At 42.0% G+C, this 15840-nt stretch overlaps 1 protein-coding gene across 5 annotated transcripts in view; it reads left to right on the top strand.

Annotated features, from left to right (window-relative positions):
• Positions 1 to 14719, top strand: part of MID2 (midline 2) — a 98637-nt gene extending 83918 nt beyond the window's left edge. For 4 of the 5 annotated variants that reach the window (XM_044234448.1, XM_044234445.1, XM_044234449.1 and 1 more), the window contains 4 exons: positions 142 to 375; positions 7552 to 7713; positions 9208 to 9415; positions 9790 to 14719. In XM_044234448.1, coding sequence (XP_044090383.1) covers positions 142 to 375; positions 7552 to 7713; positions 9208 to 9415; positions 9790 to 10192 — 1007 coding nt within the window. In that variant the 3' untranslated portion in view covers positions 10193 to 14719. The remainder of the gene's footprint in view (positions 1 to 141; positions 376 to 7551; positions 7714 to 9207; positions 9416 to 9789) is intronic. The other variant, XM_044234446.1, reaches the window with a different exon arrangement.
• Positions 14720 to 15840: the final 1121 nt, after the last annotated feature.

The following is a 15840-nucleotide window of genomic DNA, read 5'->3' as shown; positions in this document are numbered from 1 at the left end:
GCTTCCATCGAATGCATCTCGTTGATGAAGAGAACCTCCTTGCCACGTGGTGTTGAGTTGGGAAGCAAGAGTGACAACTGTTAAAATTCCAGAACAGAGAGATTGTGCCTTCCTCACCTTCTTTTCCACCTTTCCTTACAGCCCCAAACCCACCATCTATCCGAGAGGAGCTCTGTACTGCTTCCCACGACACCATTACAGTCCACTGGATCTCAGATGATGAGTTCAGCATCAGCTCCTATGAGCTTCAGTACACCATATTCACTGGCCAGGCTAACTTCATCAGTAAGTCATGGTGTAGTTGGGGCCTGTGGCCAGAGATAAGGAAATGTAAGGAAGCAGTAAGCTGCTCAAGATTGGCCGGGGCGCCACGAGGCAAGTGTTTGTAAGACATGTTAGGTTGTTGAGTATAGTGTTTCTCGTAGACAGTGTAAGCTTCCCCAGGGCATTGCAAAGACCGTATTGCTGGGTGGACAAGCAAGGTGTGTATTTCCTTGCTGGGGGAGTCACGGGGACCACTCCCATTTGTTTTTGTAATCCCTAGCCTTTCCTCAGTTAATCCATGTCACTCTGCTCATCCTGAGTCAGAACCCAGCACAGGATTCATTCCTGGGCAGCCACGCCACTGTCATTGCTGATTCTGTGTGTGTGAACATCTCTCTCCTCGGCTCTTCTTCCACTTCATTAACATGATAAAATACATCACGTTGGAGGACAACTGCTTCCTTTCCCGGACCTATTCGTGTCTGTGATGGTAGTGATAAGCCTTCTGCCTCTGTCACTGTCCCCCTTCTCCCCATCCTCTGAGAATGACACCAAATACAAAAATGTGGCAGTGGGCCATGAAATGAAAGCTGTTTAAAAAGCAGTCACTGAGCTCACATGTTATGGTTTCACCTTCTGGTGAATTAGAGCAAGACCAGGCAGAATAGAAACTTGACTCATCGATGGCCAGATGAGAGAGACCCAGTTGTGAGTTCCCCTCCCTGTGCCGGGGAGAACTGGAAAGCAGAATTAAAACTGGATTCAAGACTAGAGCTGATTCCCACCCTAAGGTTCACCCTGGGACTCTCGCCCTAGTCCGCAGAGCTGCAAATTAGTATTTTCTTTTACCTTTGTATGTGTGTGTGCGTCTGTGTCTCACTTCGCACACAGGCCCACATGAGAGGAATTTTCCCCATGACACCAGCCCAATAGGCTTCCTTTTCCTGTTTGGTGCCCATGCTGGGCCACATGGTGGGCTGGGGAGGTGACAGGACATTGTGCGTCACACTTGAAAAACACTTGCCTCGTGCAGCTCCCACCTAAGCCACCTGGCCTGGGTAGCTGTGCTCCTAGGTGTTTTATTCAACTTGAGGAGTCACAAACTCTGAGGCCTCCCTGACATGCTTTCCTGCACTTGTCTCTCTCTCTCTCCCTTGCTCTGGTGAGTCTTAAAGCCAGCAACTGAGCTTCTCCTTCCTGAGAGGGGTAGAGCAGAGGTCTGCTGGGAGCTGAGCCATAAGTCCAAGCGACAAAGATCTGAAGGCTCTGCTCTCCATTTTCAAAGATATATAGCCCTTTGTAAAGAAGAACTTAAAGGATGATTCTTAATGGCAATAGGATCATAGCGCCTTCAGATTGGAAGGAACCTTAGAAGTCCTTTAGGCTAATCTTCTTCCCTTCTATTAGATACCCAGTGGATGACTATCCTGCCTCTACTGGAACATTTCCAGTTCTGGTGATAGGTAGCTCACTTCAAACAAAATAACTCATTCTGTTGTTGTGTTGTTGTAAATAATTGTCAGGGCTTCCATACGGAGGGCCTAACCCTTCCTCCTAGTAAATAACAATGACGATAAGAATTGATAACGTGCATTCCGCTTTGTCATTTATTAACGCTCCCACATTGATCATCACGCTGAGTCCTCATGGCTTCTTCCCTAGCCTTATGGCATAGATTATACCAATTCTGTTTTATGGATGAAGAAGCTGAGGTTCACGTGAAATGAGTTGCCCAAGGTCACAGAGCTACAAACTGATGGAGTCAAGGTTTGAACACAAGCCCGTCAGACTTCAAGTCTAATGTTTCTTGAATGAAACCCACAGCTACTAATTAGTCCTCGTCCTGGCCTTTTGTGCCTCACTAACAAACCTGATCCATCTCTCCCATGATAGTTCTTCAGATAACTTTAGGTAGCTCTCATGTACCTCCCTTCTAAATTTTCTCTTTTCCAGGCTAAACGCCCTTAATTCTTTGAATCGCTCCTCATGTGAGATGGTTTCAGGCCCCTTACTGTCATGGTATCCTTTTCAGGAACACACTGCTGTGTGTCAAAGTGCTTTATAAAATGCACTGTCTAGGGGTGTCTGGGTGGCTCAGTTGGTTAAGCACCTGACTCTTGGTTATGGCTCAGATCGTGATCTCAGGGGCCCGGGATTGAGTCCCGCATCGGGCTCTGCACTCATCATGGAGTCTGAGAGTTTCTCACCCTCTCCCTCTTCCGCTTGTGCTCCCTCTCTCTAAAATAAATGCATAAAATCTTTTTAAAAACATGCTCTCAAAAAAGTGAATACAGTACTCCAAAAGTGGTCTGACCCCCCTAGCCCTGAACCTCTTTATTCGAGTAGTCACACTGACTACTGAGTGTTGATTACTGAGCATGTAGTCACTTGAAATCCCTAGGTCTTTCAAGTTCTTGATTGTATAAGATGAAATGCAACACCTTAAATTCATCCCACTTCCATTTTGTCTGGTTAGCTTTGACTTCACATTCCAGCTTGCCCAAATCCTTTCAAATCCAGTTTCTGTCCTCCCAGCCTGTCTTCCATGTCATATTCTAGTCTAGTGGAATAGGACAGTGACAAGGGCAGAGCCCTGAGCAAAATTCTGCCTGGCAATGGGCAGATGAGATGAAAATATTTTAGGGGGTGCCTGGGTGGCTCAGTAGATTGAGCCTCCAACCCTTGACTGTGGCTCACATCATGATCCTGGGATCGAGTCCCATGTTGGGCTCTCTCCTCAGCAGGAAATCTGTTTGTCCCACCTCTCCCCCTCAGTAAATAAATAAATAAAATCTTGAAAAAGATGAAACTATTTTATTGGGAGTACATATTCATGAAAATTCAAGGGCCTAATCTTTTCATTGGTCTGGCCTACCTCTGTTCTGCCACTGTGGATTGAACCTTGGCTCTGAGAGTGGCTTTCCTATTCCCCTTATTCTTCTTTTTGCTTTTCTTTCTTTCTTTCTTTTCCTTTTCCTTTTCCCTTTTCTTTTCTTCCTCTGTAACTATCTCCCCACCTCATCTAAGATTTGAAATGGTCACAAGCCAATAGTGTTTCCGATGATGCTGTTAACTGGATTCAAACAGATGTTTGGCCAATTGTCTTCCCCATTACTATCTATCTTTAGTCAATTTCAATTTTGTGTTTTGCATTATGTAAGCACTGGCCATACCTTCTGTCTGAGCAGGCCGACTATAACATACTGCCACAAACATAAAACTTCTATTTCCTCTCCTTTTTATTTCCATGCAAATGTTCTCCACCACACATTTACACTCAGGTTCATGGATTTCCATGTTGTGGTCTTTCCCATTTGAGCCAGGTGTATACTTCCATTACCAGAATTCACTCGTTAACCCCATCTCGCCAAGTCTCAGTGACACCTAGAGAATTCTATAGTTGCCTTTTCGAAATTTAGAAATGGTTTCAAAGTCACAAAGAAGTTGTAAGAGTAGCACAAGAATGCCTGTATACTCTTTACCCAGATTCATCTGTTGTTAATATTTTGTCCCATTTCCTTTATCATTTGCTAGCATTCCCCATCTATTTCTGAACCATTTGAGAGTAAATTGCATACATCATCACCTCTGACCACTAAATTCTTCAACGTAGGTTTTCTAATAAGGAAACTCTTATATAACAACAGTGTGGTTATCAACTTGAAGAGATTTAATATAATACTTATTTTCTGATCCCACCATTCATATTCCAGTTTTGACAGTTGACCCAATAACCTCCTTTCTAACATATAAAGGACCCAATGTTGTCCGTTAGAGTTGAGGATCAGGTATTGCATTCAATTGTCATTATCCCTAGTCCCCTTTAATCTAGAACGCTTCCTCAGCCTTTCTTTGTCTTTAACGACATTGACCTCTTTTTAAAAATGCCCTTTTTTTCCTTTATTATACTGTCCCTTATTTTTGGGTTCCTCTGATGTTTCCTCACAATTTACATTCAAATTATGCATTCATGGCTGGAATACTGCATTGGAGATGTTGTGTCCTCCTGAGGACATCACATCTGGAGGCATGTGATGTCCACTTGCCCTTCGTTGGTGGTACTAATTTTGTTCAGCTGGTCAAAGACATTGCCGGATTTCTTCACCACATAGTTACTATTTTTCTTTTTGCAACTAATAAGCAATCCCTGTGGTGATACTTTGAGACAATGAAAATGTCCTGCTTCCTCATCAAACTCATCACACCCCACTCCTGTTTTAGCATCAGTCAAAAATTCTTGCATGTTCCAGTCTTTACCCTGATGATTGCAAAATGATGATTTTCCAAATGAGCACTCCCTCCCCCATTTACTAGTTGGCACTCTGCATTCTACTATAAGCAAAAGCCCCACCTTCTGTTTATTTATCTACTTCTCAGTGTAGACTCGTGAATTCTCTTTCTTCAGTGGTTTATAATTCTTCACTGCCCTTGCTTATTTTGATGCTCAGATTGTCCAGATTTAGCCAGTAAGGGCCATTTAAGCTGACTCCTGGGTCCTTACATTTTCCCATCATTTTCTTGAGCACTTCTTTATTTCTAGCAGAACAGAAGAGTCTAGGCTCATACTGACCTTATCCTGCCCCAGCCTTGAAATCAGTCATTTTTCTAAGGAACCCTGGTTTGTTTTAATGGGAGGATGTTATTAGAGAACAAGATCTGGGTACTAGGAACATACCCATATACCCATGTACATATACCTATGCACACACATAATATACAGAGACACATACCTAACATACATGTGTATATGGATGCAGGTGTGCGTGCACACACGTGCACACACACACACACACACGTATAGAAATCACGAGTTCATACCAGTACTTCCAATCCCAGTCCATCCCCACAGGTTCTTTCTTGCCTTCCCCCACTCCATATTTGTACATTCCAACCTCCATAGTGAGAACCCTGGCTCCCAGTGACATCAACACATGTGCTCCTTTGCTTAATCTTGTAATGTATTGAACAGTTTCAGAAGCGCTTTGCCCACACTATGACAGAAACAAACAATAGTTCAGGATTTGTTTTCAGTCCTCCTCCTGCCCCCTTCCTTTTGGTGTGGTTGTTTTTCATCTGAAATGCAGTAGGGTTCATTTGTTTCAGCTTGTCTTCAGTTTTTGTCCCCACTTTTTCATTCGTATTGATTTAATTGTGCTTTTCTGAATTTGTAAGACAATGTGTTTCCAAAAGGAAAAACAAGACAAAAAAGGTGTATTCAGAGAAGTGTCTTTCTTTCCCATGTCTTTTTAGTCCCATGCCTATCCCTATCCCTTTTTTAATCCTATCCCTATCCCTTTACCTGCTGACTTCAAACATATGTATTGTTCTCTTATTTGCCTTTATTTCTTGCAAAAAAAATATTAGCGTGTTATCCATGCTCTTTTGCAATTTGCTTTTTTCAGCTAACAGTATACCCTGGAAATCACTCCCTATTGGTTAATAGAGATCTTCCTCATTCTTTTTCATAGCTACATAGTACTTCATTATGAAGTTGAGTTTTTTGTTTTGTATTGTTAGAAGAATATCTGGAAGACCATTTATTTCCCTCTTTGTATTAAAATTCAAAGTGCAGGGACGCCTGGGTGGCTCAGTTGGTTAAGCAGCTGCCTTCGGCTCAGGTCATGATCCCAGGATCCTGGGATCGAGTCCCACATCGGGCTCCTTGCTCTGCAGGGAGCCTGCTTCTCCCTCTGCCTCTGCCTGCCATTCTGTCTGCCTGTGTTTGCTCTCTCGCCCTCTCTCTCTGATACATAAATAAAAAAAAAAAAAGAACTCTTCAAAGTGCAATTTATGATTCATACTGTGAATTGGTATGTGGATAACTAAGCCCTCCAACAGTATTCCTGGAATTATTATATTATATTATATATATAATATTATATTTTATATATATATATTATAATTATTATATTATATTATATCCTTCTCTTTTCATGAGCACGACTGAGCATCTTCACCAGTTATTCTTTCTCGAACATCTCTGTTTTCCCTCCATTGTGCTTCTTTTTCTGGTTTTATTTGAGACTTTTTCAACTTCCTACCAAATTCATTATAAAGCCCTCATGATCAGATCTGTTTCAAAACATCCATGATTATTTTTTTTCTAAAACACTCACGCTTATTTTTAATTTTCAGCCTCACTAAATCCTTTACAAGTGCTGCATAGAAGGGACGACATTCACTGCTCATTTTCCTTGCTCATTCCTTCGCACTCTTTGGTAGAATGGTGATTAAAAAGCAATAAACTGATTGAAAAGCAGATAACAGAAGAGAGGAGCCTCAATAATTCACAGACCAGAATGTCAACCCCTCTTTTACTCACAGTTAGCCAAATACATGTTTTTGATTATGCACATTTTTCTCTGTTTAAGTCAGTGTTTATGATCCAAAGAGTTTCAAAAGCAAAAACCTAGATCTCTGAGTTTGGGAGGGAAGAAGGTTCCAGGCCACAGTGTGTTCCTGGACCACCCAACCTCAAATGGGTATTAGAATGGGTATTAGTCAAATGGGTATTAGAATGGGTATTAGAAGGAGCAAAAAATGGGTAGTGTCAAGTGAGGAGATGGTAATGTTTGCTTTGATTTGCATGCCATTTCCTTGGCTTCCCTATATGCTACCTCGGAGCGCAGTTAGTTTTGGGAGGAAGGGTGGGGAGGGAGTGGGAGAGATGAGCCATTAGCCCTGACAGCTTCGCTACCTTGCAGGGACAAAGCCACATTGCTGTCCACCTCATGCATTGTCACACAGTGGAGAGAACAGGACTAGGGTGAGAGATGAGGGTTATACTCAGCACATCACCATCTGTCTGTGGCCTTGGGCAAGTCACTTTTTTTCTCTCAGTCTTAGTTTCCCATTTGTAAAATGAGGGAAATAAGATGTGTGGGTGTCCTGTTGGCTCTGAGATTCCATGTTCCTGTGCTCTGCCCAGTGCCACTCCATCCATACCAGGCCAGGCTCAGCTGTCAGAGGACTGGGCCTTGGGTGTCAAGATCCAGGGACTCCATAAAATAGGGATGATTCTGTGACTTTTGTAGAGTGGCCATAAGGAGCCTGGCATGAGCCTAGCTCCGTGGGAGAAAAGAGGCAGAAGGTATCTCACTCTGTCTCCTGGGACTCAAAAGAAAACAAGATGAAATTCTTTTTTTTTTTTTTCTTTCTTTTTTTTTTTTTTTTTTTTTTGGTGGTAGCAGGTTGGGGGAGGGGTGAGCTTTTGATGAATTTTCAGTGTGCTTCTCATCCTATTTCTATTACCTGCTGGTTAATGTCCTTTCTTTCCCCCCCTTACAGGCCTGTACAATTCAGTGGATAGCTGGATGATTGTGCCCAATATTAAACAGAACCATTACACAGTACACGGACTTCAGAGCGGGACCCGCTACATCTTCATTGTTAAAGCCATAAACCAGGCAGGCAGCCGGAACAGTGAACCCACCCGACTAAAAACAAATAGTACGTTGTGGTGATTCCAAAAGGAGAGCTCCGTTTTTCCCTCTGTGCCAGGGAATTCCTTTAGCCTGAGCGGGGAACCACAGTAGTGCAACATAGTGGAGGCACTGAGGAGAGGGGCTTTAATAGTTTTATATAGCTTTAATAGTTTATGCTTTGGGCACAGGGTTTACTGGTGCCCTTGGGAAATACATGAACCCAGAGATACATGCAAAGTGCATGTAGTAGTAGCTGGTGTTTGGGGAGGGTGTTAGTAAAGGGTTTTTCTCTGCACCCCATCCCGTGCTAGGGGAACAGTTTTGTAAGATAGGACTATTTGGGATAATCTGGTAGAATCCTTCTGCAGAGAAGCAATACCTTTTAGGAATGCTTCTGACCTAAGGGGACTTCCCAGACTTCCAACTAACTCAGCTTAACAAATAGTATATGTGAGTAGCTGAAACAGTTTTTTCTCTGTCTCCCATAGCACGAAGATTGAAGGTAGGCAGTTCGGGATAGGGCTAGTGCAACAGCTAGTTCTGTGATGTTGTAAAAGACCCAAGCTTCTTCTCCCTTTGCATAGTGACTTATTGTCATATGGCCACAATACGGCCCTTGTGGCTTCCAGATGTCATATTTCCTTTTTTAAGATAGGAAGAGGGGGAGAGAGTTGGTGTATAGGATGGCTGTCTCTTCTATTGAAAAAGCCTGGCACGTTTCTAGAAGTGTCCCCAACCCTGTCTGACTTCTGTTTCCATCTACTTCCATCTTATTAGCCACCCCTAGCAGCAAGAGAGGCTTGGAGCTGGAATATTTAGCATTTCTGCCCTCTGTGGTGAAAATGGGGAAAAGAGAAAAAAGTAGAGAAGGGGGGTTATGTTTGCCAACAGTGTCTGTCACAGACCCATTTTGTATAACACAGCTCTTGCCGTACCCAGCAATTGGCTTCTAGTCGTTTGTTTTATCATATGGTTATAAGAAATTCTAGGTTGTGAATGGTCCTACACAACAAATTCCATCTCCGATCATTCCTGATGCATCAGTCACTCTAATGAATATACCTAATCATGTCATTTACATCCCCATACTAAGAGGGTAGAAAGATGGTCTTCACTGAGTTCTTCTTACATTTTTTTTTGTTCTGCCACCAACCAGCAATTACCTCATCAGCTCCCCTCACTTTGTCTCACCTCAAACACTCCTTCCCCTAGGACCTACTCAAATCCCAAGCTACCCACTGAAATAAAGCAGAGTACAAAACGTATTTGAGAGCATGAGAGCCTGAGAGCCTCCTTGTAATTTGATAACCTATCCAGGGGGGCAGCTGCTTCTTCTTTTATTGAAAATGGTGGCTTCAGGCCCTACTTTCTTAATATAATCAAAATAGCAGTCAACTTGCACTGGCCCAAGAAAGATCATTCTATGAAGAATCCCCTGGTAGCAATAGTCCTGGAGGACAGGGAAGGCATTCTTAAATACTTTATCATGCGTTTTTTTTTCTTTCTTTTTTTTTTTCAGGCCAACCCTTTAAACTGGATCCCAAAATGACTCACAAGAAGTTGAAGATCTCCAATGACGGGTTGCAGATGGAGAAGGATGAAAGCTCTCTGAAGAAGAGCCATACCCCGGAGAGGTTTAGCGGAGCTGGGTGCTATGGGGCAGCAGGGAATATATTCATTGACAGTGGCTGCCACTACTGGGAAGTGGTCATGGGTTCCTCCACCTGGTGAGTGGATCCCACCTGTAGTTTTTCTCTTCCTTTTTTCTGCGAGATTCAGTTCCATAGCATGAACATAGTACCAGTAAGTCAAGGTTAAAAGGCATGTGAGGAAAACCACTCCTAGAAAAATTGGCCAGCTTTTACAAAAGCAAGAATATAAAATCTTGGGAAATACACTGAGGTAGGGGTTGGAAATTACTGCAGCACTCTAATTGCTGACTTCCTAAAACTCTTGTGCTGTTAACATTATGGGTATAAATGTAAACTATTTAGTAAAGGACAAGGCATGCTTTAGATTTCTTATATATCCCATATGGTGCCTAGCACCACTGAGATCATTAATGCATGTTTATTTCTTTCTCTTTTCCATGGTCTCACAGGTATGCAATTGGTATCGCTTACAAATCAGCGCCCAAGAATGAATGGATTGGCAAGAATGCCTCCTCATGGGTCTTCTCTCGATGCAATAGTAACTTTGTAGTGAGACATAACAACAAGGAAATGCTGGTGGATGTGCCCCCACAGTTGAAACGTCTGGGTGTCCTTCTGGATTATGACAACAACATGCTGTCTTTCTATGACCCAGCTAACTCTCTCCATCTTCATACTTTTGACGTGACCTTCATTCTTCCAGTTTGTCCAACATTCACAATCTGGAACAAATCCCTAATGATCCTGTCTGGCTTGCCTGCCCCAGATTTTATTGATTACCCTGAGCGGCAGGAATGCAACTGCAGGCCTCAAGAATCCCCTTATGTTTCTGGGATGAAAGCTTGCCATTAAGTTTTCAGAGAGCCTATAATTCACTGGCTCTCCAGTCCAGCAGGTCTTCCCCTCCTAAACCTCAGTTAGTGTCCAATATACAAAATAAAGTTCATCTGAAGCATCCAAAATAACTAGATACTATAGATTTAATTTCTGTGCATTAACGCTTGTATTTGAATTAATGTATTGAGTCTCTCAGAATGAATTATCTGAGTAGTCTGGGTTCAAGCCATTGGAGGAGAAATTTAGAGAATACCTCTCTTATCATTGGAGAATTAAAAATTCCCAGTGATTTAGGAGTATAAATGATATTGGAATGAATTAGGATAATTCTAAGTAAATAATGTAGAAAGATGCTCTGAACAAGGGGCTAGCCAGCCAGAAAGGTGTGCGTGGGTGAGGGTGTCAGCCTTTCCTAGCACTGGCCAGTTTGGCCAAGTAGAATTTTGAGGAGTCAAAGGATCACATATTATATGTAGTTTTTGATAAAAAGCCTACAATCGAGGATTTATTATACAAAGAACATGTATGTGTATATATAATATATATATAAAATGAATAAATAATATATGTTATATATTCATTTTATAATTATATATACCTAATAAATTTTTTGATTTGCTCATTTGAGTGAGAAATATACTGGAAGGGAAAATGAGTTATATCATCCATTTTTGTCCCCTAAAGGGAACCTCATCAAAATCAGGCAACATTTCTTCCCCCACTCCATTCATCCCTCCAATTCTCCCTCCTGTCACACACACAGGTACATGTGCAATAATGACATAGATGCTGAGAAGAGCTCTAAATTGGATTAGGAGAGACTGGGGGACAAGACTGCACAAGAGATGCTATTGCCGGATAGAAAATTGATCCAAGTAGAAGCACAGTTTCACTGAGGCTGCCTAATGGAGGAGGTTCATTTGAATTGTTAAAAATTCCATCACGGGATGTCCCAAAGAAATAACGTTTCATTACTCTCAAGTACGTACAGTTACTAGAATTAGGCTTAAAAATAGAAAAGAAAAAAAGTTGCATAATGGATGTTCTTTAGGAACTTTATTTACTTAATCAGTAAGAATGGAGTTTTCTAGATGCAACAACAATTTGCATATAAATGTACTTGTGTTTTCAGATAAAACACTTCTGAAGTGCTTCAGAGTGCCGGAGAACAGTCTGTTTGCCTAAACAGGTTAAAGAATTGTTCCTCTTGCGATCTTGTTTACACTAGTCATCTGCTTATCGGACCCTTCCGTGGCAAGTGCAAATGTAACTTTCATCCCAGTCTTCCTCACTGTTGTTGAAGGGCATCAAGTTTTATGGTCTGTGATTTTTGTCAGTCCCGCTGCAGGGACTCTGGATGTCAGAACCAGAGCTTTCTCCTTCCCAGGAGATAAGTCCGCCTTGAGGACTCTACTTCTTGGGAGTTTCGAAAATATTATTTCTGTACAAAGTGGTAGCTGTTACAAGCCACCAGACTGGAGAGTTGGAACAATGCCAAAATGTCTCCCCTCTTCCTTCGGACAGCCTCGGTGGACGTATGTTCATTCGTTCATTCATTCATTTATTCATTCATTCATTCAACAAACTACTAGATGCTGGGTACCATTCTGCTGCTGATGTATTGATAAAAACACAGTCCCTTGCTGTCAAATGCCTTACTATTCTGTAGGAGAGACAAAGTAGCTATAAAAATCCCCTAAATAACAGCTTTGTATTGTTTATTCAGTTAACAGGGAAAGCAGGACTGATGCGCACACAGATGGCAGGCTCAGACTTACGTTATCTAGCAGCAACATCGGCTTTTTGGTTGAAATAAACCGTATGTCATTTCTGCTAATTAGGAAAAAAGCAACCTCAGTCAGATTGAGCGGTGCGGGGAGCTAGCTTGCTGCCATGGACAGCTCGTAGTCTTTGGACTAAAATAATCCTAGTTCTTCTGCCATTTCCTAGCTGTGTGACCTAGGGTAAGCACTTCACTTCTCTGAGCCTCTGTTTCCTCTTCTGTAAAATAATACCTACCTCACAAGGCTGTTGTAAAGATTTCAAAAGATAGCACATGTAAACTGCCTAGCACAGCACCTGGCACGTAGTGAAGTGCACAAGAAACATTCACCCCCTCCTCCCTGCCCCTGCCCCAGTACAGTGTAGCGGTGCTTTAAAATGGATGCCTTTCATTTCTCAGTTACTCTGGTCTCTCCTCTAGGGGTCGGCCCTCAGTTAAAAAAAAAAAAATTTCCCCACTCCCCCTTCAGAAAACCTCTCACTGGCTCCCATAGCGTTCAGTAGTAGAAGGTCCCATTTACTTTGGGTTTGGCTTTTCAGGACCCTTGTTAGCTTTCCCAGCTTCAGCCTTTGCCACTTTCCTCCTTCCACTTGTTGCGTGAGACAAGGTCAACTCTTCATACAAGTTGTTCTCTGGTCCTGGAATAGAGACATTACTAACAGTTCTGATGCCCAGAGGGGACAGGAATTGTTCTTGCATTGAGGGAATAGTGTGAAGATGCTATAAATGCAGAACACGCCCCCTCCACCCCAGTCCAATTCCTTTTACCTTATCTTTGGGTCTCCGCAGCTATTCATTTTTTTCTGCCCTTTACCTTTTAGTGGCCTGGGACAAAGCTTCAATTTCCCCACCTTACATTTGAGCGTAGCCTAGACTACCTTTCCCCACCCCCACCCTCTCAACCAGATTAACTCCTGACCACCCCCTAGACTGGGGTATGTTCTCTTCTGAGCTCTCATGGCACCCTGAGAGTTCCCCCTACCCCCTTCTCAGCAATAATCACCTTGTATAGCAGTGTTTTTCTCAAAGTGTGGTCCTCAGACCGCCTGGTAGAGTCACCTTTGGTGTTTGTAAAAACAATGATCTTAGACCCCACTCCTGATCTACTTAATTGGACTATCTGGGCACATAAGTGGAATTTTACATTTTGAACAAGTTCCTGGGTAATTCTGATGCACAAAAAAGTTTAATGTATAATAATCATCTTCCCTACTAGACTGTGAATACCTTGAGGGCAGGGACTGTGTCTTTTGTTGTTGTACTTTTTAATACTTGGCATGGTGCGTGGAAGAGAGTAGTTGCCTGACTAATGTTTATTGAATGGATGTATGAATGAATGAATGAATAAGCAAAGTTTCCCTGTTGTACTCTGATATCCATACCGGTGTTTGTTATTTCCTGGGCAGGAAAGCTTGGTTACTTCTTCATTTAGGCTGTGTTAATATTATTTTGCAGATGTCCCAGGACTCATACATATAAATGACTATTGTCTGCCTCAGAAGCTCTTTGGAAGTTAACTTGGGGAATTGTCTAGAGCATGTGGCACTATTCTTTTCAAGAACTTTCCAATCTTTTCAAACTTTGTCCTCTGAAGGTGAATTTAAGTTTGGGCTACAGCCAAAAATTGCTCATAGTTTAATCTATTGAATAATGTAGGAAATTAAATTGGGTTTGGGGTAAGCAGTGACGTCTCTCAGCCAAATAATGAAAAGTGCTTTCCACAAAACAACATGGTGGCAGAGTACTCTCCTGTGGGGGTGTGGTGAGTCCCGGAGACTTCAAGGCTTTCCTCTATAGTGGCAACGCCGGAGACCTTAAATGAAGCCATTGACTGGCTCTAGCTAGATAAACCCAGTTGGACAAAGGGAATAAGACCTGTATTTAACATCTTCAAGGAAGGCGACGCCCTCAGTTTTCATTGTTGTTGCTCTACTCAATCTATTCTCCTACGATCCTTTCTGCTAGCAAATTATTCTTTCTGTCTGCAATTTATGCTTGTTTCCACTTTTTTATATTGTCTTATTGAAGAAAGCACAAAACTAATCAAAATAGAGTTAAAACTGTTTTGAGAATATGAAAGAAATTTTAATGCCACGTCGGAGTTGTGACTACTTGTAAGTAAGAATTGCTGCATCTGTATGTGTTTTTATCATGTAATTCCATTGTGTAACTTTGGATGCAGTGAAATTCAGATTTCAGCAACATCACTTATATGTTCTTTTCAGCTTAAATACACTAGGTGAATTTTCTAAGCTTCCATGGTTTACATATTTATATATGACTACCTGGATGGAGCAATCCATGGATGGACTTTTTGATAAGCTCAAATATTTGATACCATTTCCTCTACAGAATGGAGAATGTGAGGCTGACAGATAAGAACCACTCCCATGCTTATTTCCATTCCTGAAGCCAATTGCAGCCTTGGAGCCATTGGCTGTATTTGGCTGTGTATTACAGGTTGGCCAGGTTGACTGCCATCAGGGCAGGTAAAACTGCCTTTTACGGTCTGGTCTGCCAGCTTCAGACATATACTGTGTTATTGTTGTTGGCTAGAATATTTATTAGACTATTGTCGGACTATTTTTTATCAAGTATTTTATCCCAGACTTGTTTGTACTGGGAGCTCTGGACCAATAGTGTCTCTCCTAGTGACAGAAATCTGAGCATCTGTGGATTACACAGCCTCATCCTTCTAAAATATCCCAGCCATCCAAAATGCTATATTATGAATTAAATAAATATATATGATGTATTCATGAGTTCTCGATTGTCTCTCACTGGAGTTTAAATTGGGGGAAACTGAAAAGGAAGACGGCTGTAGGTTACCAGAGTTGTCTAAATGACTTGGGGGAAATCAGTTATCATTTAAAAGGTAGAGATTTGGGCAGAGAAGATCCAGGGAGTCTAGAAATCGGGATCCAATCACGGAGACTGGTTTCAGGAACAGGCAATAGTCAGGAAGACTAAAGAAATTAAGGTGTAAGACCCAAGAAGACATGCACATTATGTTTCAGGGATTGAGGCAGAAGGAGGGAATTAAGGAAGAACAAAGAAAATCCCATTGCTGGAACTTATTGTTAAGATCAGAGTAGGGCCAGAAGTGACTTGAAATAGATTGTCAGACCAAGGGCCTATAGAAATGATGGCCACAACCCAAGAAGATTAAAATATAAGAGAGACAAATTTGGAATATCAGGGGCTTACTGGTCTACCTGGAGAGCAACCTAGGCAAAGGCCAAATATGGGGCTATTACCCACAGGTAAGATTGTGTGTGTTTTGGGATGTGACGTTTGGAAAGTCTGACTCTATTTGATAGGCCAGGCCAGAGAAGATATGGGGTTCTTCATGTTCTCCTACCTGGGAATAGGGTTGCTCCTGGAGCCTCAATGAAAGTGAGCCTGTAACTGGGGGTGAGGTTTATAAAGATTAGGAGTAACAGAGTCTGCCAAGTGGGTTGTTACATGGACAATGGAAGTGTATACAGCATGATAACTAATGAGAATGACTCTCCTCCACTGCGAATTTCCAGGGTTGGAGGATCAAGGTGGACTTCCTGTAACTGTTGGGCACAATATGCAAATTACAATTGTGACTGGCCTGGATGCGTCATTCACAAGGCATTCATTGTGTTCCCAGTATTCCTCTCATTTCTCTGGGGGGCATACTAAGATGAAAATAGTATTCCTAACATTTATAATCTAGTGGGGCATCCAATTCAATAATTCATCCCCAGATAGTTTTTAACCTCTAAACTCAAGAGTACTCAGGTAGCTGAAAAAAGGAAGCCTTTATAGAAGACACCAGGGGTGAGAGTAGAAGCTCTCACCAGACTTGGACATAGGACATACATAGTAAATGCTGATTGAATAGAAATAG

Source organism: Neovison vison, chromosome X (genome assembly GCF_020171115.1).
Source record: "Neovison vison isolate M4711 chromosome X, ASM_NN_V1, whole genome shotgun sequence".
Lineage (NCBI taxonomy): Eukaryota > Metazoa > Chordata > Mammalia > Carnivora > Mustelidae > Neogale > Neogale vison.
This window is presented reverse-complemented; position numbering and strand designations above follow the sequence as displayed.